At 41.2% G+C, this 25,448-nt stretch overlaps 2 protein-coding genes and 1 long non-coding RNA gene across 4 annotated transcripts in view; 2 read left to right on the top strand and 1 right to left on the bottom strand.

Annotated features, from left to right (window-relative positions):
* Positions 1-8,401, top strand: part of LOC134729460 (xaa-Pro dipeptidase-like) — a 34,935-nt gene extending 26,534 nt beyond the window's left edge. Inside the window, exons 3-7 of one of the 2 annotated variants that reach the window (XR_010110571.1) lie at positions 69-3,276; positions 5,287-5,503; positions 7,280-7,440; positions 7,574-7,647; positions 8,179-8,401. Coding sequence is in view for 1 of the 2 variants with exons in the window: in XM_063598772.1 (XP_063454842.1) it covers positions 69-164 (96 nt within the window). In the remaining variant the exon portion in view is untranslated. Of the gene's footprint in view, positions 1-68; positions 3,277-5,286; positions 5,542-7,279; positions 7,441-7,573; positions 7,648-8,178 lie in introns of those variants that run through there. The other variant, XM_063598772.1, reaches the window with a different exon arrangement.
* Positions 1-25,448, bottom strand: part of LOC134729461 (uncharacterized) — a 161,998-nt gene that overhangs the window by 120,253 nt on the left and 16,297 nt on the right. The gene's annotated exons all lie outside the window — the stretch shown is intronic.
* On the top strand, positions 23,912-24,514 carry SMIM36 (small integral membrane protein 36). The gene has a single exon (XM_055101026.2). The coding sequence runs from the start codon at positions 24,063-24,065 to the stop codon at positions 24,342-24,344; it is 282 nt and encodes a 93-aa protein (XP_054957001.2). The 5' UTR covers positions 23,912-24,062; the 3' UTR covers positions 24,345-24,514.

Below are 25,448 nucleotides of genomic sequence, written 5' to 3'. Positions count from 1 at the left end.
GGAGAATACAAAATTTACACTAAGAACATAACAAGAAATTCCTTTTTCTCTTTTTGTGCATCCCCTAGATTGATTTCTATAATTATATGGAAGCATGTGAAAACCCTACCATTTCCAAGGATCTGACCAACAATTACAGCAGGAAATGTGGTCAACTAATTTAACTCTTAAACATCGTCAGCAAGACTAAAAGCTTGGATGCATCCCAATTATCCCCACAAATTAATGGTGTGGTATCAAGAATAATCCAAAACACTTCCACTTAGCTTTGGGATTCATTATATTTTTTGGTTTGCCGTAGATTCCAATTAACATTTTGGTTTATTCAGGCTGATTTTAAAATATGTTGCCTTAATTACATACTCAAGCCATCTAGTCTACAAATATGCCTAGTTAGATAAAAGAGATAATATTCTTGAATTTGACACAGTCATTGAATTTCTAAGGGCTGTTTTACACTGAGACCTAGTTACATGGTCATATGGTTTAGCTGTGTCCCCACCCAAATCTCATCTTGAATTATAGCTCCCATAATCCCCACATGTTGTGGGAGGGACCTGGTGGGAGGTAATTGAATCATGGGGGTGGGTTTTCCTGTGCTGTTCTTGTGATAGTGAATAAGTCTCACGATATCTGATGGTTTTATAAAAAGGAGTTCCCCCACACGAGCTCTCTTGCCCTGTAAGACGCCTGTAGTCCCAGCTACTTGGGAAGCCATTGCTCCTCCTTTGCCTTCTGCCATGATTGTGAAACCTCCCCAGCCATGTGGAACTGTGACTCCATTTTTCTTTATAAATTACACAGTCTTGGGTATTTCTTCATAGGAATATGAAAATGGACTACTATGCATGGTAACAACAGAGAGCTCTGTGGTGTCTGCCCAGCTCATAATTCCTTCTCCTCTAAGAACAGCTCTCCATTCTAGCCCCTGGGTGACAAGAATGGTACCCTAGAAGCCATGTTTTAGTCACATAACACCATTGCCTAGAACTCAGCTAAGTGCACAATGGCTGAGCACCAGAACCAAATTGAGCCAATCAGAGCCCCTTCTTAGGAATTTACAGTTGTGACTGAAAGTAAAATCTCAATGACAGTTCACTTATACAGACACTATATTAACTTGAGAACTGAGGCTCAGCCCTTGTCTTAGGAGTAGATGAGTAATAGAGATATATTTGCAAAGACATTTGAAGAGAAAAATGGAGGACAAAATAAAGAAAGCCTGTTTTCTGGGCTCCTCATGGCTCTCCATCTCTAGTCCCTTTTGAGTCACGGCTCCATCTCTGCTGCTGGCTTCCAGAATACATTCATGTCTTCTTTCATTATCTTAAATTCTCCCTTCCTGCTTAGACTAATTAAAATTGATTTCTGTTATTATCAACAAAAAGAATCCGCTAAATAGGCTTTTTTTGTAACTGAATTGAAAATTATAGCTTGCTTTTTTTTTTTTTTTTTTTTTTTGCATTAACTTGTAGCTTAACTATACAGAGAAGTGGCTTGGCACCAGAGACTTCAGATAACTAAAACATGATTCATATTGAGGACATTTTATCTTATTTTCTGCACCAGTCTCTAGTTCTATAAAGCTTAAGCTTTACTGTATAATGAGAATGATACACTGAATTTATGAGGTTAAATGGAGGGTCACAGCAGTGGAACTTTTTATTGTAATGTACAACTGCATTCCTGAATCAGGCACAGGTTAATACATAATAATTATTCTCTGGAAACAATGGCAAAGCATTCCTAGCAACAGACAAATCAAATAGCTACTGGAGTATTATGGCTGCCATTTGTTAATTACTCCCAGATAGCTGCAAAACACACATGCTCTTCGGCAAAAACTGAAACCCCAAACCCCTTAGAGAAAAAAGGAGGATCAGGTGCTACAATGCAAAGAGCACCAAAATGGGTGTCCGCTGATGTGAACCCGTCTTTGCAACTATCTTCACTTCTGTGAATTTTAGCTTCTTCATCTCATTTGAAATACAGAAAATTCAGCATGAGATCCAAAGGCCAAAAGTAGCTCAATAGACCATGTGCTAAGTCCTTCTTTTTCTGAACATGTTGTTAAACATTTTATGCCCCCATTTCCTCAACTGTATAAGGGAAATGCTACTTGTACCTACCTCATATGGTGGTTGTGGGGTAGTTATTACATAGTAAGTGCTTGGAAGAGTAGCACATAGGAGTACTCAATTAATGACAGCTATATTGGTTTTTTATTTTTTTATTATTCCTGAGGATTTTTTTTAAACAGGCTAACTAGTTATGAGCATCTCATTGGTATATTTACTTTGACCATTGCCAACTATATATTTCATGTAGCTTGTTAAACAAATTTATAACTGTAACCAAAGCTAAATATATGTAATGATGGTATTTTAAGACATTCAAGTTAAATTCCACTAAAAGTAAATCACTAAACTGGGGTGACATAAAGCATGATTGGATAAGGAAGAATGGGTCTGAAGAAAGCCTGCCGATAGCATCTGATTCATTTTTGAATCATGGCCAATTTTTATGCTACAAGAATAGCTTTCCATGTTGCCTTTACACTTCTGGATTTCATATCATGAGGGTAAATTGCTGAAAATGTATACACAAAAGAAAAAGAACATAAAAAACATATACATATTCTATTTGTTTGAGTTTTAATGTTTTCAGGTCAGACATTCTGGATTTTCATGGTTTTGGCTTCAGAAAATTCTAAGTCTAGAAAGCAGCTATTTCTATGGGTGTCCCAAAGAAGAAAACTGCTACATGAAACAAGAGCAAACTGTGGTCTCATCTGCACATTTACAGAGTAGCATCAGATCCATGGAGATGCTGCTCACTGAAAAAGTAACATCCATTGTGTTGGACCTCACCTATGTGACCTTTCCAGGGCATAGTCTGGAAGGACATGGAAAATTAAAAGAGAAGTTAAACACTGCACAATTAAGTGAGAAGAACTTTGAATCTCAGTGAATAACTCAGGCAAGACAATAGGAAGAGAATGGAGATAAGGAGAAGGTATGAGCTACAAGAAGGAAGGTCAGCCCTCCACCAAACCAGCAAGATATTCCCTGTGGTGAAGAATGGCTGATGAATTTCAGCACAAAGCTATCTAATGTTCAGTTTCAAGTTGCTATCTACATGATGCTATGCCATCATCCCTCCATTACTGCAAAGCTTCAGTAAAAGAGAAAAAGAAAGTTAACAGCAGAAATGAGGAGCAATATTTAGGAAGCATAACGGGGCATAAAGACATGTAAACTCTACAAAATTACACAGGTGAGACTTTTCGATAGCAATATCTTACTTCAATTTTAAAATTCAGGCTCAGACCAGAAAGTGAGGGTACTTGGGGTCACCCACACAACTGACACTTGGGTGACATATGTATTCCTACACAATGGAGAAATACCTCTTCTACATGATGGCAAATATCCCTGTGAGTGTTATCTCCTTATCTTTCACTTTATCTTACCATTGTCTGGTTTGTTTAGCTCCTACTTGGGGCCTATTCCGTACTATTGTGTCCTCCTCATTTATTATGGTTACATTCTGCTTCTTAAACAATTATGTCTACTATAGCTCCATGTTTATGTAAAACAGTGACTGTGTACTGATGTTTAGTCACAATAAAAGTAGCCCATACAAAGTAAAAAAGAGTTGGATTTCAAAGGACAAACACAATTTAAGACTTTTTCCCTTTGACATTGATTACTTTCGGTACGTCAGCCAATACATAAAAACATGTCCACCTTATCAAGGCCAAAGGTTAACTACCAAGAGCTTCATTGATTCCACAAATATTTATTGTTCATCAGTCCTATGACTGACACTACTAGGGGGTAGGGCCACAGTAGGAATAACAAATGGTCACAATGTAGTTAGGGAAAGAGAAATGAAAACAAAACTGGAAGCCGGTATATACACCAGGCTAAGACAATATAAGGAGGTTATCAAAAGCCTCTGGCATGGGAAGATACAAAAACTTCAAAAGAAGGTGACAATTGGAGCCAGTTTTGAAGAATCCATGAGGGTTCACCAAGCCAAAAGGAGGGCAAGGGCATGAACTTACAAGTAACTGCCACATTATTGAGGGAAGTTTGGTCATGTGGGGAGGTCAGCGGAAGAAAAGGGAAAGGCAGGCAGCGTTGGGGTTGTGGAGATGTTTGCATGCTTGAGATGTTTGGCCTTTAATAACCATGGAAAGCCACTGAAAGTTGATAATGATAGGAGTGATTAAGAAGATATCTTGCTTCAGAAGGATGGCTTGGAAGGAGATAGAAATGGAATCTGAAAGTCCGCAAAATCTGCAACTTTTGTCATGATTGTGGGGAAGAAAAGGGAAATTAAATCATTATTATTAGGTAGGCTTAAATAGGAAATTTTATTTATTTCCCTGTGCCTGGCTGCCTGAATCTAATAGTTGAACTTGCCTAAGGGAAGAGGGTCAAAAAAAAAACCCTGTCACTTATTTCTTCCTCATTCCCCCCAGACAATTCCCAAATGAGAATTTCTACATCCAAGCAATTCCTTCTGCTTTCCTGCATTTTTTTTTTTTTTTTTTTTTTTTTGAGGCAGAGTCTAGCTCTGTCACCCAGGCTGGAGTACAGTGGCAGGATCTCGGCTCACTACACCCTCCGCCTCCTGGGTTCAAGTGATTCTCCTGCCTCAGCCTCCTGAGAAGCTGGGATTACAGGTGCCCGCCACCATGCCTAGCTAATTTTTGTATTTTTAGTAGAGATGGGGTTTCACTGTGCTGGCCAGGCTGGTCTCAAACTCCTGACCTTTTGATCCGCCCACCTTGGCCTCCCAAAGTGCTGGGATTACAAGCGTGAGCCACCGCGCCCAGCCTCTCCTGCATTTTTAACTGCGTCTGGGGCAGTCTGTATTAATTAGCTCTACAATCTCTTACATTCCCATCCCAGTTGCTAAAAGGGAAACCTTCTGCCTCCACCAATATTTCAATTGCCAAAGGAGGACCATAGGGCGTAGTGTGTAAATGGCAGAGAGGAAGGTGAAGTCCACATCATTCTGAGTTCCTAGAGCAGCACTAACTGTTTTCACATCCCTGGGCTGGATTGATTTGTAATCCTCCTCTCTCCTACCCTCGACCTTTACCACCTCAGTCAATCTCCGGAAGCCAAATTGGGTTCCTATCCTGGCTACATACAATCCATTCCAAATGACCTTTTGCCAAATCCCCATGGAGTTTAGAGATCCTTCTGGGGATTTTTAAAGCTTTGTTGTTTTCAGATCAAACTTTCTCTTTTATTTCTCTTTCCTCGCTAGGGCTTAGGAGGAGAACTCAGCTTCCAGTTTGATGATGAAATATTAGTTAAACACATCATCCCCAAAGGGATTTATTTGCATCTTCTATGAACGTTGATGGAAACAGTCTCAGTTTATCAGCAAGATGGCTGAGGATGCACTTACCTAAATGAGCAATGAAGATTCATCTGCTACAACTGAGCTGTATTTGCATAGGCTAACTTATTGAGAAGGAAAAGTTAGGTTTCAGTATTATATAAAATGTATTTGTTTTGTTTGTTTGTTTGTTTGTTTTTCGGACAGGGTCTGGGTCCATCACCCAGGCTGGAGTGCAGTGGTGCCATTGCAGCTCACCACAGCCTCGACCTCTGGGCTCAAGTGATCCTCCCTCCTCAGCCTGCCAAGTAGATGGGACTACAAGCACGTGCCACCACATCTGGATACTGTGTGTGTGTGTGTGTGTGTGTGTGTGTGTGTGTGTGTATTTTTAGTAGAGATGGGGTTTCACTGTGTTAGCCAGGATGGTCTCAATCTCCTGACCTTGTGATCCGCCCGCCTCAGCCTCCCAAAGTGCTGGGATTACAGGCGTGAGCCACCGTGCCAGGCTCACATCTGGATACTTTTGTATTTTTTGTATAGAGGGCATTTCACCATGTCACCCAAGCTGTTCTTGAACTCCTAGACTCAAGTGATCCACACATCTCAGCCTCCCAAAGTGTTGGGATTACAGGCATGAGCCACTGCTCCCAGCCTGGATATATAGTATGAAATATTTTTAATGGTAAATTAATTATGAGTTGTTGGGCAAAATTTGGCTGCTTATTTGTAAAACAAACTAGCATTTTTTTAACCATATTCTGCTTTGTATTGTCTCTGTATGAATATCTCTTTTATACTGCAGCAAGAGGAAACCTGAGAAGGATAGTTCTGTCACCTCCATTTTTTCTTCAGAATAAATGTCAACATCTATGAGTTCTTCTTTACACAAGTTTAAATAGTTGGTGCTAGACAGACCCAGAGCAAACATCTGAAGGAATCCCCTGAAAATATGAGGTCACTAATATAAGTGACTTATCCAATGTCACACAGGCAGTTTGTGGCAGAGCTTCAATTCTACCCAGATTTCCTGGTTCTTCATCCAGAGCTCTTTAGCTACTTTTCTTTATATGCAAATTGCATTTTCTTCCAACTGTCTTAGCAGAAAGAGTAAAAACAATTACGTTATAGGTTTAAGACTTCCTTGAGGCTGGTGCAGTGGCTCACGCCTGTAATTCCAGCCCTTTGGGAGGCCTAGATGGTCAGATCATCTGAGGTTAGGAGTTCGAGACCAGCGTGGCCAACATGGTAAGACCCCTGTCTCTACTAAAAATACAAAAATTAGCCAGGTGTGGTGGGAGGTATCTGTAATCCCAGCTACTCAGGAGGCTGAGGCAGAACTGCTTGAACCCGGGAGACAGAGACTGCAGTGAGCTGAGATCTTGCCACTGCACTCCAGCCTGGACAACAAAAGCGAGACTCCATCTCAAAAAAAAAAAAAAAAAAGAAAAGAAAAGAAAAAAAAGACTTCCTTGAATAGCTGTGCTTGTGCTTGGTGGTGTGCGCCTATAATCCAAGCGACTTGGGAGGCTGGGGCTGGAGGATCACTGGAGACCAGGAGCTTGAAGCTGCAGTGAGCTATAATCGCACCACTGCACTCAGGCCTGGGTGACAGAGTAAGTCCCTATCTTTAAAAATATATATTATATAAAATTGAAAAAAAAGAACTTCCTTGAATAATCCCACCCACCTGTGATGTTATCCCGGTTAGTAAATAATCGTGAGCAATGGTATTGATTTATGTGTTCACATAGGCAACAAGCATTTGTCAGGCATTTATTATTGTGCCTCACATGAGGCTAGGCAGTTGGAGAACAATGAGATAACACAATGTAGATTTTTAAGGGCTTCATATTGCAAACAGTAAGACAGACTAAAATAATGGGTAATATGTGCTCTAATCCTGGCATGTGAAAAGTTCTGGAATATAAAGGAGAGAAGGCTGAAAAGTGAAGGGTGCAACCTAAGACTCTGACCAGTGACTAGGAGTTTTCCAGAGGAGGAAGAACGGGAAAGGCATTTCAGGAAAAGGCCAGCATGAACACGCATATGATGCTGCACGCAGGTGCAGAAAAAGGGGTAGGTGTTAGTCTTCTGGGGCTAAGTAGGCAGACCCTGATTTCTGCCACCCCTGCTAAGTTTAATGCTTTCTGACGACAGACACAAGGTGTTCAAACCTAAGTTGATAGTTCTCTTCTCCCCTGATCTGTAGAGTGGCAGCCTATTTTTTCTGACTGTAAAATGGACTACAAGAGAAAATTCCTGCTCAGAGGGTGCCCTCTCTTGGTAAGCATGCACATGCAGTGTTTCTCTCCAAGAAGGAAAAAGATACTTCAAATTGCCTATAGTGTCACCCTCATGCAAACCTATAAAAAGAAGGAAAAAGATACTTCAAATTGCCTATAGTGTCACCCTCATGCAAACCTATAAAGAAAACACAGTTTCCCTGACAGGTCACTTTAGTTGACAATAAGAGTAGATGTGAGGGAAAGAGCCACAGACTGAGAAAAACTGGATCCCACAGGCCTAGCGACCTGATCATAAAATCAGTGGATTGCGCCAAATGTTCTTAGTCCCTCCTTTCTCTGATGTACCCTGACTTCTAGAAGCTATGGCTCACTAGATCTTGGCTAAATTTAAAATTCTTGCTACTTAAACCATATTCTCAGAAGTTAAGGACTCTGAGGAAACCAGAGAATCCCCACCAGGATAGAAATATTGTTTCTGGCTGTGGCAGCTTTCATCTCTGAATGTTCCTTAGCAGCCAGAGATAATTGGTCCATATAACTTTTCCTTTCTCTTTTTCTCACATTCTAGCAGTAAAAATCCTTTTCGAAGATGGTCAATAACATGAGGACATAGAGAAGAATCACATTCTGTTTCTACAAAACACCCCCACCACCATTTTAAACTACAAATCTGCCAAACAAAAGATCATCCAAAAGACACTTTTTGAGTGCATTGCAGAACTGGGAGGGTATCTTCTTCCGAAGTAATTTCATTTTTCAGGCTTGCAATAATAAAATGATCTTAAGAGTGCTGAGAGCCAACAGCTGAGGGGAGTAGAGCCACCGTTGAGCCCTGAGGCTTGGTGGTATCCTGGGATTTGGACATTCCCCACAGATAATTCCAGCAAATGCATTATTATAGGGGAAAACAGTTCCTGGAAGTGGGGAAGGAGACTGAGAGTGTGGGGAGGGGAAAGAAATGAGCCAGAGGCAAACTGTGTGTGGTCATGTGGGAAAAAATTAGCTTATTTTTTCTGTTGTTGCCCAAAGAATGTCACTGGTGATATAAAGAAGTGGAAAATGAGAAAACTCCATGATCATCCAAAAGCCATTATTGTCCATTTCCTGATCCTGATGGGAAGGAAAATTGGACCATAAATCTTAGACTTACACATGGTCGTGGTCTCTTAATGCCCTCTGCTGGCGAGGAGGCAGACTGCAGCTGCCTGCACTGTGTTATAGTGGACAAACTGCATAGTACCTCTAGGCTTCATTTCCCTCATCTATAACATGGGGATAATAATAGTCTTTCTCGGCCGGGCGCGGTGGCTCACACCTGTAATCCCAGCACTTTGGGAGGTCGAGACGGGTGGATCACCTGAGCTCAGGAGTTCAAGACCAGTCTGGCCAACATGGTGAAACACCATCTCTACTGAAAATACAAAATAAATAAATAAATAAATAAATAACCAGATGTGGTGGCGCACACCTGTAATCCCAGGTACTTGGGAGGCTGAGGTGAGAGGATCGCTTGAAGCCGGGAGGTGGAGGTTGCAGTGAGCCGAGATCGCACCACTGCACTCCAGCCTGGAGGACAGAGTGAGATTCCATCTCAAATAATAATCATAATTAATAATAATAATAGTAGTATTGCTCTTAGAGAAACGTTGTAAAGATTAAAGGAGCTAACATATATAATTCATTCAAAATGGTGCTAGCTATAAATTAGAATGGCCTTGTTGGCCACATTTGTTTCCTTTCTCTATCTCCAGTTTTTTGTTTGTTTTCCCAAATCAAAACAAATCAATTACAGCTCTGTAATTGGTGTGGTGGCTCACGCCTGTAATCCCAGCAGTTTGAGAAGTCGAGGCAGGCGGATCGCTTGAGCACAAAAGTTCAAGACCAGTCTGGCCAACATGGAGAAACCCCATCTCTACTAAAAATACAAAAATTAGCCAGGCATGGTGGCGCCTGCCTGTAGTCCCATCTACTCGGGAGGCTGAGGCTGGAGAATCACTTGAACCCAGGAGGCAGAGGTTGCAGTGAGCCGATATCACACCACCGCACTCCAGCCTGGATGACAGAATGAAATCCTGTCTTTAAAAAAAAAAAATCAATAAATGTCTATTACACTTTCATTATGTACAAAGTATCATATATAGTAGATATTTTGTCCCTATCCTCAGTGAATTAAATCTATTTTGAAGACACAACACAAAACTGGTGAAAAGTTAAATCTTAGGAAGATTTGTATAGAATATTCAGTCATCAAAAGAATTTTAATAGGGAAGTACATTATTAATTCTAAATTAGTTGTGCATACAATGAAATTTTCAGAGGAGAAGGGTAATATAAAATGTTATGGGGGAGGTAGGATTTGGACTTGGTATTAAAGATGGATTTTAGGTAAGGATGAGCAAAGAAGGCATAAGAAACTAGAACAGCAATCAATCGATCAATTAATCAATGAGGCAAGGTAATGGGAAGGAGAGTTAAGGAAAAGTGGAGAGACAAGGGATGACACAGTTTTTCCAAATATATGTGAATAATGAAAATAAAGCTGAAAAGTAGGTTGGTGCTAACAGAAGGCTAAGCTAAGAACTAGCACATCTCAATGTTACAGAAAAAAACCTTCTGTAGACAGGGGAACATATATAAAAGGAGGTACAGTATAGAAGTTACAGGTGCAGGCTCCATTGCCACTGCCTAGATTCAAGCCTTGGCTCTGCCACATAAAAACATACGACCTTGGGCAACTTCCTCAACCTGTCTGTGCCTCAGTTTTCTCATCTGTAAAATGGAGGGATAAACTTCCATAGAGTTGCTGGGAGGATCAGATGGCTCAGTGCATGTAAAGCAGTTAGAAGAGAACTTAGCACATAGTAAGCTCTCAGTCTATGTGAATTATGATGATGACAATGTAATGATAGCCCACCTCTTAGGTGATCCTTCACTATTCCAGGATTGAAGTCAATCCTAGCTTTATACAATTGCTACTAGTAATAGGGCATCTTTTTCGCTAGCTTTATACAATTGTTACTAGTAATAGAATACCATTTTCTCTTAGTAATAATGGACTTCCTGAAACTACTGGACCCTTAGAAACTTTTAGTGAACTAGAGAAATGCAAATCAAAACCACGATGAGATACCATCTCATACCAGTCAGAATGGTTACTACCAAAAAGTCAAAAAATAACAGATGCTGGCCAGGTTGCAGAGAAAAGAAAACGCCTATACACTGTTGGTAGGAGTGTAAATTAGTTCACCTATTGCGGAAAGCAGTGTAGTGATTCCTCAAAGAGCTAAAAAACAAATACCATTCAACCCAGCAATCTCATTACTGGGTATATAACCAAAGGAATAGAAATTATTCTACCATGAAGACACATGCTGTGTATGATCATTGCAGCATTATTCAAAATGGCAAAGACGTGGAATCACCCTAATGTCCATCGATGACAGATTACATAAAGAAAATGTGGTGCATATACACCACAGAATGCTGCATAGCCATAAAAAAGAATGAGATCATATCTTTTGCAGAAACATGGATGGGGCTGGAGGTCATTATCCTTAGCAAACTAACGCAGAAACAGAAAACCAAATAATGCATGTTCTCACTTATAAATGGGAGCTGAATGGTGAGAATTTATGGACGCAAAGGGGAACAACAGACACTGGGGCCTACCTGAGGGTGGAGAGTAGGAGGAGGGAGAAGACCAGAAAAAATAACTATTAGGTACTAAGGTTAGTACCTGGGTGACAAAATAATCTGTACAGCAAACCTCTGTAACATGAGTTCACCTATGTAACAAACCTGCACGTGTACCCCTGAACCTAAAATAAAAGTTAAAAAAAAGAAAAGAAAAAGAAAAACTTTCTTAGGAGGTTAGATATTAATATGTTATCCTCAAAACTTGAAACAATTTTTCTGAAAAAAGAAACTTTTAATGAGCTTATGTTTTCCATTCGGCTTCATATAAATAGAGCCAGGCAATTTGAAAGCCCAACTCAAAATATTACTTTTCCCTGAAGCTGGATGTATTAGTCGGCCAAGACTGCCATAACAAAATACCAGATATTAGGTGCCCTAAACAGCAGAAACCTATTTTCTCACAGTTCTGGAGGCTCTGGAAAGTCCAAGATCAAGATGTCTGCAGGTCTGGTTTCTTCTGAGGCCTCTCTCCTTGGCTTGTCTATAGCTGCTTCCTTGCTTTGTCCTCACATTTTTTTTTTTTTTTTGAGACGGAGTCTCACTCTGTCACCCAAGCTGGAGTGCAATGGCACAATCTCAGCTCACTGCAACCTCCGCCTCCCAGGTTCAAGCAATTCTCCTGCCTCAGCCTCCCAAGTAGCTGGGACTACAGGTTCGTGCCACCATGCCCAACTAATTTTTGTATTTTTAGTAGAGACAGGGTTTCACCATGTTGGCCAGGAAGGTCTCGATCTCCCGACATCATGATCTGCCCACCTCAGCCTCCCAAAGTACTGGGATTACAGGCATGAGCCACCACACCCAGCCCCTCACGTGGTGTTTTTGCTGAGCATGCACATCCCTGCTGTCTCCCTGTGTGGTCTAATTTCCTCTTCTTCAAAGGACACCTTAATGGCCTCATGGTAACTTAATCATGTCTTTAAAGGCCCTATCTCCAAATACAGTCACATTCTGAGGTTAGGGATTCAATATATGAATTCTGGAGAACACAATTCAGCCCACAGCACTAAACTAGGACCTCTTTCCTCATTATAATATTTCTCTAATCCCCTGCCAAGATCTTTTTTTATCACCATTATTTCCTAATATTGGAAGAGATGTGTTTGTGAATGGCTTATTCATCCATTCATTCCCCAAATATATATTCAATGCTTAGAATGTGCCTGCCATGCTCTGGGCCCGTGTACAGGGATACAATGAATACAACAAACTTCCTGCCTTCATGGAACTTACTTTCTAGTGGGGAGAGTCATATCACAAACAAAATGCATGACAACACTAAGAACATGTCAGATGGGGACAAGTGCCATAGAAAATAAGCAGAATAAAGGAGAAAAGGAGTGGCCCAGGGACGGAGGTGACATGATTTGGCTGTGTCCCCACCCAAATCTCACCTCAAATTGTAATAATCCCCACATGTCAAGAGCAGGGCCAGGTGGAGATAATCGAATCACAGGGGCAGTTTGCCCCATACTGTTTTCATGGTACTGATTAAGTCTCATGAGATCTGATGGTTTTATAAGTGGGAGTTCCCCTGCACAAACTCTCTTGCCTGCCTATATGTAAGATGTGAATTTGTTCCCCATTCACCTTCTGCCATGATTGTGAGGCCTCCCCAGCCACGTGGAACTGTGAGTCCATCAAACCTCTTTCCTTTATAAGTTACCCAGTCTCAGGTGTGTTTTTATTAGCGATGTGAGAACACACTAATACAGGAGGTTTTTCTTTTATAAGGAATGGTCATGGAAAGCCGTAAAAGTCATGGTTGAGCAATGATCTGAAGGAAGCAGGGAACCAGCTATGCAGATAATCGGAGGAGAACATCTCATGTAGATAGAACAGGTACTATGCAAGTACTATGATCCTGAAATGGTAGTGGCTTAGAGTGTCCAAAAAACACCGAAGTGGCTAGAGTAGAACAGGTGAGGGAGAAAGTATTTGAAAATGAGAGGACAGAGGTAGGTTAGCCAGCTTGTGCAGTGACTTACTGCCCTTGTAAGAATGCTGGCTTTTGATGGAGTGAAATGGGGAGTTATTAGAAGGTTTTGAGCAAAGGAATAACATGGTTTGACATGTGTTAAAATGCTCACTCAGGTTATTGTGTTGAAAATAGACTAAGTGAGGGGCGGTGGAGAAATCTAAGCAGGTATGCTAGTTGCATTAATCAAGTTGGGAGGTAAGAGTGGGTTGGCAAAAAAAAAAAAAAAAAGTCAAAGCGGTGAAGATGGTAAGAGAAGTTTGCATTCCCAATATATTTTAAATGTAGAGCCCCCAGGATTTTCTGCTATTCCATATGGTGCTTGTACCTCCCTCTCCGGATTGCTTTCAGCATCCTGACAATTAACACTGTCAAAGTTTTAGTTGCATCTGAGCATTCTCTACATCTTGGAGGCAAGGATACATCTAAAATCCACGCATGTCCTCCCAAGTCCAATCTACACATCAAATAAATGAACACTAACATTATATAAATCCTACATAGGAAACTAGAGAAAGATAAAGTAGACATCTTTATTCATCTATACCCTAATCACAGGTTATAAAAAGTCCAAAGCCAAAAGGAATGCAGAATGCCTCCAGATGGTATGATATTCAGATAAGGAAATACAGAATGTCATCATGGGTGTGAAACATTTCTAACCAGAAAAGGGAACAAGAGCAGCAGAAAGGAAAGCAGACCAGGGAAGTGATCACATTTGTTATCCCTAAAACAGGGTAGCTAGCATGATGCAATTATTTTTTCTAAGGGTTCTTGTCAATACTTTCAAAAGCAAGCTACAAAACTCTTCTCTCTAATTGCTGAAGTTAAGAGGAATTGGTGTCATTTTTGTTTTCCTTATTTAAGACAAAGAAGTTAGCCTAGCTCTACTCATCTTTTCCTTCCTTGCTTTTCTTTCATACATTCTGAGATGTTAGGTCAAGTTTTTTTTTTTTTTTTTTGAGATGGAATCTTGCTCTGTCACAAGACTCCAGTCAAGCTGGAGTGCAGTGGCACAATCTCAGCTCACTGCAGCCTCCACCTCCTGGATTCAAGAGATTCTCCTGCCTCAGCCTCCCAGTGGCTGAGACCACAAGCGTGCACCACCACGCCTGGCTAATTTTTGTATTTTTAGTAGAGACAGGGTTTCACCATATTCTCCAGGTTGGTCTCAGGCCTCAGGTGATCCACCCGCCTTGGCCTCCCAAAATGCTGGGATTACAGGTGTGAGCCACAGCACCTGCCGGTCAAGATAATTTTTGTTAAGTAAAAGTTATTATTACTACTACTGCAGTGGCTTCCCTCTTATCCACAGTTTCACTTTCCACAGCTTCAGTGAACCTCTGCCAACCACAATCTGAAAATATTAAGTGAAAAATTCCAGAAATAAACTATTCATAAGTTTTCAATTGTGTGCTGTTCTGAGCATCCTGATGCAATCTCATGCCGTCCCACTCTGTCCTACCTGGGACCTGAATTATCCCTTCGTCCATTGTATCCGCGCTGTACATGCTACCTGCCCATTAGTCACTCAGTGACCATCTCAGTTTTCAGACTAACTGTTGCTTTATCACTGTGCTTGTGTTCAAGTAGCCCTTATTTTACTTAGCCCCAAAGTGCAAGAGTAGTGATGCCAGCAATTCGGATATGCCAAACAGAAGCCATAAATTGCTTCCTTTAAATGAAAGTGTGAAAGTTCTCTATTTAATAAGAAAACAAATTTATGCTAGAGGTTGCTAAGATTGGTGGTTAGAATGAATTTTCTATCCATGAAATTGTGAAGGATAAAAAAGAAATTTGTGCCTACTACATACTTGAGATGAAGAGATTCTACTAGATTTTCTGGGTGGGCTCAAAATGCCATCACATGTTTCCTTATAAGAGGGAAACAAAAGGAGATTTTACACACACAGAGGAGAAGGCAATGTGAAGACGGAACAGAGAGAGATTTGAAGATGCTGGCTTTGACGATTGGAGTGATACGACCACAATACCAGTATCCATGAGAAGATGAAAACAGCAAGGACCAGAACTTCTCCCTCTTGATCCCCTGAGGGGAGTACAGCCTCACCAACACCTTGTTTTTGGCCCAGTAGTACTGATTTCAGACTCCTGGCCTCTAGAATCATGAAAGAATAAATAGCCAATTTTTTAAGCCACGAAATTTGTTACAGCAACCACAAAAAATTTACATACCCACGTACTTCAGGACCTACAATTTAAGTAGGTGATTTACAACCCTGAACAGCTGCTTCTAAACATTTCTTCACCTTTCTCCATCAAAATCCTGAGCTGGCGTGGTGTCCATACAACAGTGAAGGACATGTTGTCAGACTTACTCACCAAATGCCTCTTCTTTTCATATGGTGAGCAACAACAATTGTCTAGCAACCTCCTGACCACCATTGTCTTACCAAGGACTTGAGCACTTAGCTCACCTCATTCTCTTCCCTCTTACACTTTTGTTCTTCTAGACAATTTCAGCAATGCTCTGCCCCTGCAGATTTTTTATTATCTCAACTCCAAAGATATGCCGTTCTGCTATACACTCTAATGGTCTTCCCTACATCTTGTCATTGCAAATAATTTCAGAATCTCAATTCCGGTCATACCCCTCTTGAAGCACCACTGCCAGTCCTCCCAGTGTGCCAACTCCTCTTCTCTGCTCCAACTCTCTTTGACCACACAGGGACCACCATTGCACTCACTCCACCATTTATCACAATTTCCCGCCACATTCCACCCACACACCACATGCCCTCATATCCCTCCTTACCCAGTGTACAGGTTTTGGTGTAGTAACAGAACTATTTCCTTCCTAACACCCTCTTGCGCCAACCTTCTATTTTGCTCACTGACTAACCTCCAATCTGCTTAACCAAACTATCTGCCTACTTTGAACTACTATCTCAATTTAAATTCATGACAACCCATGTCAAAGGGGAATTCAACACTGCCCAGCACTCCTACCCTACTTCTCTAGGATATTTGTCTTCCTTTTTGTCAAAATAACTATTTCAAAAATTCACCTCTTTTAAAATACACAGTACATTTCCTCCACTCAAATTCTGCTAATGATCTTAACTCATTCCTAGGTGAGAGAAAAAAAAAAAACCCCAAATATCAGATGAAACAAACCTCATATTCTCACCACCAAAGCTGTTCTAAACCTACTTATTTTTCCTCTCTTTTGATAAATGGAAGCATTGTCCCTACCTCTAGTTCCACGGTTCCTCTGGATTTCATCGCTGTTCAAGGAACTTTTCCTTTTCTCTCTCATATTATCCTTTTCTGTCTCATACAACTTTTCCTTTTCTCTCTCATATTATCAATTGCCCTTTCACAACTCACAACCCATGGGCTCACATGATGCTTTCATATCACTTATCTAAAACAAAAACGAAACAACTTTGTTTCACTGACACCCTGCTTTCCAGCTATTTCCCATTTCTCTTCAATATTTCGCAACCAGACTCCTCAAAATTATTTTTACTCACGGTCCACTTTTTTACCTTCTTTTCTCCACCTATTTTTAGGGGTTTTCTTTCTCATCCCACCCTATGAAAACCCCTTCTAATTTTAGCAAAATCTCAAAACTAACAGTCAACTGTCTATTCTCATTTTACTTGATCGATCACTCAGCAGCTTTAAACCTAGTTGGTCACTGCCTTTGTTGAACCCAGTGCTATAGTTTGAATAGTGTTCCCCAAAGTTCGTGTATCGGTAACTTAATCCCCAATTCAACAGTGCTGAGAAGTGGAAACTTTAACAGGCAATTTGGCCATGAGGGTTCTGTCTTTATGAATGGATTAATCCTTTTATTGTGGGAGTGGGTTAGTTATCAAGAGAGTAGACTCTTGATGAAATGACAAATTCAGCCCTCTTCACCCTGTCGTGCTCTGCTCTCATGCTCTCTCTTGTCCTTTTACCTTCTACCATGGGATGACACAGCAACAAGGCCCTCGCCAGATGGTGGCCCCTCAATCTTAGATCTCCCATTTTCCAGAACTGTAAGCCAAGTTATCCAGTCTCAAGTATTCTATTATAGCAGCACAAAATGGACTAAGACACATACTTCTCCCTGGATTTCCATGACACTAAGTGCTTCTGATTTTCCTCTTATCTCTCTGTTCACTCCTCTTTATTATTTGTTGATTTCTTCTTCTCTGTTTAACATTTAGATGTTGGGATACTCTAGGCTCTGTCCTTATCCCTCTTCTCTTCCTAATGTACACCTTCTTTTAATGTCATCTCATTCAGTTCTATGACTGTAAATATTACCTATATATTGATAAGTCTAAAATCTATATTTGCAACACTGACTTTTCCACTAAGATCTGAACTCAAATATCCAGCTGTCTTCTCATCATCTCCAATTTAATCCTAAGGATAACTCTTGATTCACCTCCCAAATTTACTTTCCCTCAGTCATCCACATCACTAAATGATACCTCCATATACCCGAGTTGTTCACTCTGTGACCTTGGTAATAAGAACCATGAAGTCTTTTCAATCAGGCATCTCTCAACTTGTTGTTGTTGTGGTTGTAACAGAGTCTCACTGTCGCTCAGGCTAAAGTGCAGTGGCACGATCTCAGCTCACTGCAGCCTTCACCTCCCAGGTTCAAGCAATTCTCCTGCCTCAGCCTCCCGAGCTGGGACTCCCTCAGCTGGGACTACAGGTGTGCACCACCATGCCTGGCCAATTTTTGTATTTTCAGTAGAGATGGGATTTCACCATGTTGGCCAGGCTGGTCTCGAACTCCTGACCTCAGATGATCCACCCTCCTTGGCCTCCCAAAGTGCTGGGATTACAGGTGTGAGCCACCATGCCAGGCCCATCTCTTACCTTTTGCATCTCAATCCTATTTCAGAGTCTTAGAAACTCTCCATTATTTTCTTTGCACCATCTTAGTATACCTTCAATAGTAAGGTAGCCCTGGTTTCTCTAGTTAGCTACCTTTCCTGGACATTGTTCTCTACTATTCCAGCATATTGCCATTCAGTGTTATATAGGGCATGAGACTTCTCCAGGAACCTGGCAGTCTTCCAAGAATGTACTATGTAATCAAAGCTGAACCCTTTCTGCCTTGGAGTGCCCATCTAGGTGATTATATAGTCTTTCTTCTAAAAGATGGTATAGGGAGTGTTGGGGAGAAGCGTCTTCTCAGGGATACACTAACATCTAATCTCTTGTCACCTCCCCTTAGAATTCCTTTTTCAAATCTTCCTCAAGAATAGGAAGGCTGGCCAGTTGCAGTGGCTCATGCCTGTAATCCCAGCACTTTAGGAGGCCGAGGCAGGTGGATCACCTGAGGTCAGGAGTTTGAGACCAGCCTGGCCAACATGGTGAAACCCCATCTCTGCTAAAACTACAAAAAATTAGCCGGGCGTGGTGGCAGGTGCCTGTAACCCCAGCTACTTAGGGGGCTGAGGCAGGAGAATTGCTTGAAACCGGGAGGCAGAGGTTGCAGTGAGCCAAGATTGTGCCATTGCACTCCAGCCTGGGTGACAGAGTGAGACTGTCTCAAAAAAAAAAAAAAAAAAAAAAGGAAGACTGTTCACATTCCTCACTTTCTCTTTCCTACATTTTGGCCTGTTATATAAACTTTATGCTTTTGGTCTCTTGATACACAAAGCCAATATTTTGTAGTTCTAAAAATGGCCTTTGCTTTCCCCCACAATGCCTGGCTCAGAGTCTATGGACTTTGGTATAAGTGTACAGAATTTTACAAAGGAGCTCAAGAATGATGAATTTGACTCTTCCAGGCTGTGTCTCTCCTGAGAGTCAATACCCTTAGAAATCTTGGATGATGAAGGAGAAGAGAAATTGGTTCAAATAAGTCTTGGGAAGGAGAGGGAGAACCAACACCATAGCATCTTAAAAATATTATCCCTAGCTACATTGTTTTTCATTGTTTTGTAGGTTTTTATATTTTTTTTCTGTGTCTTCTGAGGAATTTTACTGGGAAGATATAAAAGGCTACATCAGGGGCTTCCAGCCAAGTGCTATTTTAAACTGAAGGTCTTTATTTTTTATAGAAGTAAATTTTACATACAGTAATTTTCTTTCATCCCATGCGTTTTCTTCATGGAGCCATACCTGAGAAGAAAGAGCCAGGAACCAAGCTCAAGTCTATAAGGGGCAAGCACCAAAATAAAATAGAAGAGGATCTAAAAGAGCTTGGTATACCTCATGGTTTGCTGCAAGCCACATCTGGTTTTATTCACACATTAGATAGGTAGTATGTTAGTTTCCTAGGACTGCTATACCAAAATGCCACAAAATGAATGACTTAAAATAATGGAATTTATTCTCCCACAGTTGTGGAGACTGAAAGTCTGGAATCAAGACGTCAGCAGGGTTGTTTACTTCTGGAGGCTCTGAGGGAGGGTCTGTCCCAGGCCTGTCTTCCAGTTTCTGGTGGTGGCCTGCAGTCCTTGGCATTCCATGGCTTGCAAGATGCCTCGCTCCGATCTCTCTCTATCTTTCCATAGCATCTCCTCCCTGTGTGTCTCTGTGCCCTCACACAGCCTGCTTATAAGGACACCAGTCATTGGATTAAGGGCACATTACTTCTCCAGTGAAATCTCACCCTTAACTAATTATATCTGCCAAGACCCTATTTCCAAATAAGGCCACATTCTGAGATTCCAGGTGGATGAATTTGAGGGGAGACATTATTCAACCCAGTATAGATGGAAGGAAAGACTTTGAAGTTGCGACAAAATATGGCAGTATTTCTCCACAGGCTCCCAGGTGAGGCTCCCAAGTGAGCCACCTGCTTGATTACAAGTAGGAGGCTGAGAAGGGTGGTAGGTTGAAAGTTAGGTTATGGTCCTCTTAGCACAAATTTGAGGGACAAGTGGACTTTTGAAAATCTAGATGGCTAGTATTTGGTTTTGTTCATTATTACCTTTTTCACTTTTCTAGCATCTACAGCATCTTTCCCTCTTTCACTTTCCCTTCTATGTAGTCAATAGTTCCAGCGCAAAAAAAAAAACAAAAAAAAAAACAAAAAAAAACAACACTAGACTAGAATTCAAAAACATTGCTTTAATGTCTTGCTTCTGTCATTTACTATCTGTTTGGACTCGAGAAAGTCACGTCCCTGTGCCTGAATGTCCTCAACTGTGAAATAATCAAACTCCCAATGCTTTTTTAAATAAGTTTATAACATTTTTACCTCTGAAGTTGGCACTTCTCTAAGGCACTAAGACTTTTGGGATACCATATTTTATCAAGGAAGCAAGGCACTCTGAAATACCAGAGATAAATTTTCATCCAGAATAGTTGATATACAAAAATATGTTTGTTTTAAGTAATAAACTCTACTTACCTAAAAATGTATTTATATGGGACACATATTTATCTGGTATTATTAAGTAATATTCCAGACCAGCCATCAAAATGAACTACACTGCAAATAAATATGTAAACAACTGAAGACCCATGGAATACCTGCCCAATGGGTCTTGAATACTCCATAGAATAAGTTATGCATGTACCTGTTTTATTCATATTTTATGCAGTAGAAAAGAGAGATGAGAGGGTGAGAGGGAAAAAGGGAATGAGAATAAGCTCATTCAATTCCACTGCCTCTTTAAGCTTCAATTTTCTCATTTTAAAAAATTGGGTTGATAATTCCTTTTTTCCTCTGAGCTCTACATTTGTTTTACAGTGTGGTTTCAGTATCACATTATCAAGCTCTAAAGTGCTTAGTACCTTGCTAGCATATGGTAAGTGCACAATTCATATTTGTAATAAACGAAGGAATTAGTATGTCCGGACTACCTCAAGGGGTTCTTCTGAAATGCCGCTTGTTATTGTTTTTACCTATGTCACCCTGTCATCCGTCCCAGTTTGTGTATTGCCAAGTTTTTTTCTTTATTTAGCAGCCCCTGCTTTGGCCACTAGATGGCACAAGAGGAAAGTTCCTTAAAGACAGCAAAAGAAGGAAAGATGGGTGAGGTTAGCCCCAGTATGAATAAAGGAGCCACCCAGGTTAATTAAGTAAAACAAGCACCCAGCATTTCACCGAAGACATTGCAAGGAAGTGAAGCCTTCATGAGACTGGACTTCAAATGAACTTTGAGCACTGGTGGAAACAGAAACAAAAAACTCTCTGCTAATAGAAATAAGATACTGGAACCAAAGACAATAGCCTTGAACAAAACATTCTGGGACACCACGGGTATCAGCAGAATGGGGGCAATCCAAGAAGACAGGCCAGACCAGATCACTCACCATGATTAATGATTATCACCATTACACAGAGAAACCTAGATCTGATATGAAAACTCCACTCAATAGAGCAGATCTGTTGCATATATTTCAGTTTAATTTAATGTGGACTAAACTGTATGTAGTTCTTATTTCAGAGTCAATTTTAACCAATCCTTGTGTCATCTATTTAAAGTCACCAAATAACTCCCCTAAATATTGTTACATGGAGGCACCTGGGCTATCCAGACTCAGTTTACTATAGAAGTCACGAATCTAGAGTCCCGAGTGGGCAAAAGAAAGTAGGCATCTGGTACATAATGCTGCCTTTTAAAGCCTCGCTTCTGTCTGGTGCATTGCACGTGACTTACAGATGCAACAGACAACTCTATTTACTGTGTGATTCTGTGCTTACCAGAAACTTTCCAATTATAAATGGACTTTTCCTGTAGATCTGCCTTCAGGAAGAAAAAGCTATGTCCTTGCAAGCACAAAATTAATTCTCTGAATCTGTCAGACTTAAAACCTTGGACAGTGTTGAATTCTGTGTTTAATGCCCCCTGGAATAGCTCTTCACAGATCACCAAAGCCCTGATGACTGCATATTGGCCCATTTTCTTCACGTCCTTTTTTTCTACTTTTATAGCCATGATTCTCCATCCTGGTTGCAGATCAAAATTATCCATGAAGATTTTTATTAATACAGATCCCCAGACTCTAGTCCCAAAGATTCTAACTCAGTAGATCTAGGGTTGATCCAGGTATCTGTATTCAAAAGAGACCCAGTAGATTCCAATAAGGCTGACCCTAAATCTATGGTGTTTCAGAATCATGCATCTTCTGGATTATAATTCCATAAGTTAGTCCAGGACCATAGAATCATGGACAATATTATTTGGAAAAATGTCTCCAGATGCATAAGAACCCCATACTACAACATCTTCAAATGCTCAGGTTCCCATGGAAGCTCAGTATAAAGGAGGCTGACAGGAAGACACTAGCCCATTGAAGCTTAACACTAAGAAACCAGCAGACCTTTGGGAACTTCAGCTTTTAACTAGGAGTATCCAAAAAGTCCTATTAGCTATTGGAGAAAAGGCTACTGATGCCCTAGCTGGCCAAAAATACATATATGAGACCAAGACCAGATACGTAATTTGTGGGTCCCAGTGCAAAGTTGAAAAGAAGAATTTCAAGATGGCAACAGCAGAGCATTAAACCAAGTGTGAGCTCTTTCTGAGAATGGAACGTTGTGCAGCTGCGCAGGGCACATGCCCATGAAGTAGCCTATGCGGGACTATTGGGACCAGGCTACAACTGAGGCAGGACAGTGATTTGTACATCAAGGAATAACTGTAATCTGATCAGTATCTGATCTTCCTCTCAATTTGCTTGTTTTTCTGCATCCTTGAGGCAGCATACGGGAATCTCTTTAAAATGCAAATTCAGTAGTGTCATTCCCCTGTGCAAAAGCATTCAATGGCATCCCATTGCTCTAGGATCATATCTAAAGTCCTGAGTATGGCCCACAAGTGCCTGTGCCTTCTGGCCCCTGTCTACCTCTCCCACCTTGTGCTCCCATTCTCTTTATGCTCCAGTCACACTGCCCTTGTTTCAGTGCTTGCAATTTTCCAGGCTCCCTTCTCTTCGGGTCTTCACATATGCAGTTCTTTGTGGCTATAAGAATCTTCCCTGTCTCTTCTCACTTAGCTAAATTCTACTTATCCTTCAGGTCATAGGTTAAATGTCGCTTCTGCATGGAAGCTTTTTTGACCCACACTGGGACACGCTGTCCTCTTACCCTCTATTTGTCCCTTATAAACTGATTTCCACTGTTCTTAAATGGTGAATTGTGCAATTATCTGTTTAAAGGCTATCTTTCCTGCTAGACTACTTGCTTCTCTGTCTTATCACTGCCAAATCCCCTTTGCTTAGTGAAGTGTCTGAAACACAGGAAGTAAGTACTCAAAAAGTAGTTTTGAATTAACTAATGAGAAACATGGCAACAAATGAAGAAAGGGTGAAAATATCAGGCACTAGTATCTTCTTCTTGTTGAAGAATCACATCTACTTCCAAAGCCTACTGACCTAATCTTCCAAATCACTCCATACATGGCACTAAACATCCGTTATACAAAGACAGCACAATTGTCCAGGACAATCCAATTTTTAGCTGTCATCTTGGAGTGCTTATTAACAACACTTACTTTTGCTCACCAAACTGCCTGTGTGGATGCTGAATTATGTGAATGCTCTACTTATATACCATGATCCAGTAACTCATGAGCCATCTCTCTCTCTCTCTTTCTCTCTCTGTGTAGGCGAACTGATGAGAGACAGCTTCTGTGTTTTGGTGGCTGTGGTATTAACAGCAAGCTTAAGTTATTAAACCGAGCAGCTTTAATCCTTGAGGTCTCCTGGAGCAGTAGGGATTAATGTATTTTTACTCCAGAGCCAATGTAGCTATTACGATGCTCTAAGATCTGCTCTCTGCAATGCCCAAACTGACCCCAATTGCCTTTCTCTAGACCCACTTCTCCACCGTGGGAGAAGTGATGGAATTCTACTTGGAGATTGACCCTGTTACCTTGAACCTGATCATCCTAGTTGCGAGCTACGTCATCTTGCTCCTGGTCTTCCTCATCTCCTGCGTGCTATACGACTGCCGAGGCAAGGATCCCAGTAAGGAGTACGCGCCCGAGGCCACTCTCGAGGCCCAGCCCTCCATCCAGTTGGTGGTGATGCACCCAAGTGTCGCTGGGCCCCACTGGCCAAAGGGGCCTGGCCTTTCTTTGGGGGATCCTGCTCCACTAGGAAAGAAAAGCACCATGGTATGAGGCTGGCTAAGGGACACTGGGGAGAGACCACTAGACTTTCCATAGAGACAAACTGCTCCCTATCGTGCCTCCAATTCTCTCAGCACATGTATCCTGCTTGATGAAGGAAGTGAGAGCTCTGCCTTACTTGCTGTTTTCTCGTCACCTTCTTTGTGACAAAAGTAACTGTTTAAGGTAAGAAGCCCAAAGTGGTCTTTAGTCAAATTCTCCAAATGCAAACTGTCAGCAATGCTGTAGTATAGTGAAGTTGGTTACTGGTACATTTCTGATGTTGCTGTCCTTGCAACTCACAGGAGAGAATGACTTTTGAGAAAGGATGCAATATTGTGTGTGTGTGTGTGTGTGTGTGTGTGTGCACGTGCAAGTGCGTGTATGTGATAAGGAATGAGACTAACTCCAGTCTAGTCTATTCTTTGCAAATTCTTTCTTTCCAAGGCAACCAGTTTTTTGTTGTTATTTTTCTTCTCTGTTGCCCATGCTTAAGTGCAGCAGCGTGATCATAGCTCACTGCAGCCTTGAATTGGGCTCAAGCAACCTCTCACTTCAGCCTCCCATGTAGCTAGGACTCTAACGTCATGCCACCACGCCTGTCTTTTTTTTGTAGAGATGGGGTTTCACTATGTTGCCCAGGCTGGTATTGAACTCCTGGCCTCAAGCAATCCTCCTGCCTCAGTCTCACAAAATGCTGGGATTATAGATGTGAGCTGCTGCACCCAGTCAAGGCAACCCCATTGAACTTGTTCAGACTTCAGAACATTATTATTTCTGTACCTACCAGCTCTTCACGTTCTATTCCCAACTCCAAGACAGAATAAGGAATGCATACAACTAAAACAACAAAGCTTGGAGCCTGGGTTCAAATCCTGCCTCTTCTACTTGCTAGCTGTGTGGCCATGGTTAAGTTGAGCCACCTCTGTGCCTCAGGGATAGTGATTGGACCACTAAGCTTTTGGGGCTATTTAAATGAGTTAATTCACCAAAAGCACTTGAGACAGTTCTTGACACACAGGGTTAGCTATGATGATGATCACTGATAATATTTCCTTCCATATGCCTCATAAAAAATTTAATCTCCAATCCTCAAATCCGGCCTGATCCAATACA

Source organism: Pan paniscus, chromosome 19 (genome assembly GCF_029289425.2).
Source record: "Pan paniscus chromosome 19, NHGRI_mPanPan1-v2.0_pri, whole genome shotgun sequence".
NCBI lineage: Eukaryota > Metazoa > Chordata > Mammalia > Primates > Hominidae > Pan > Pan paniscus.
The sequence above is the reverse complement of the archived record's forward strand: the minus strand, read 5'-3'. Positions and strand labels throughout refer to the sequence as shown.

Coding starts and splice junctions, on each gene's coding strand:
- SMIM36 (XM_055101026.2), top strand. CDS start 24,063: ATGGAATTCTACTTGGAGATTGACCCTGTTACCTTGAACCTGATCATC.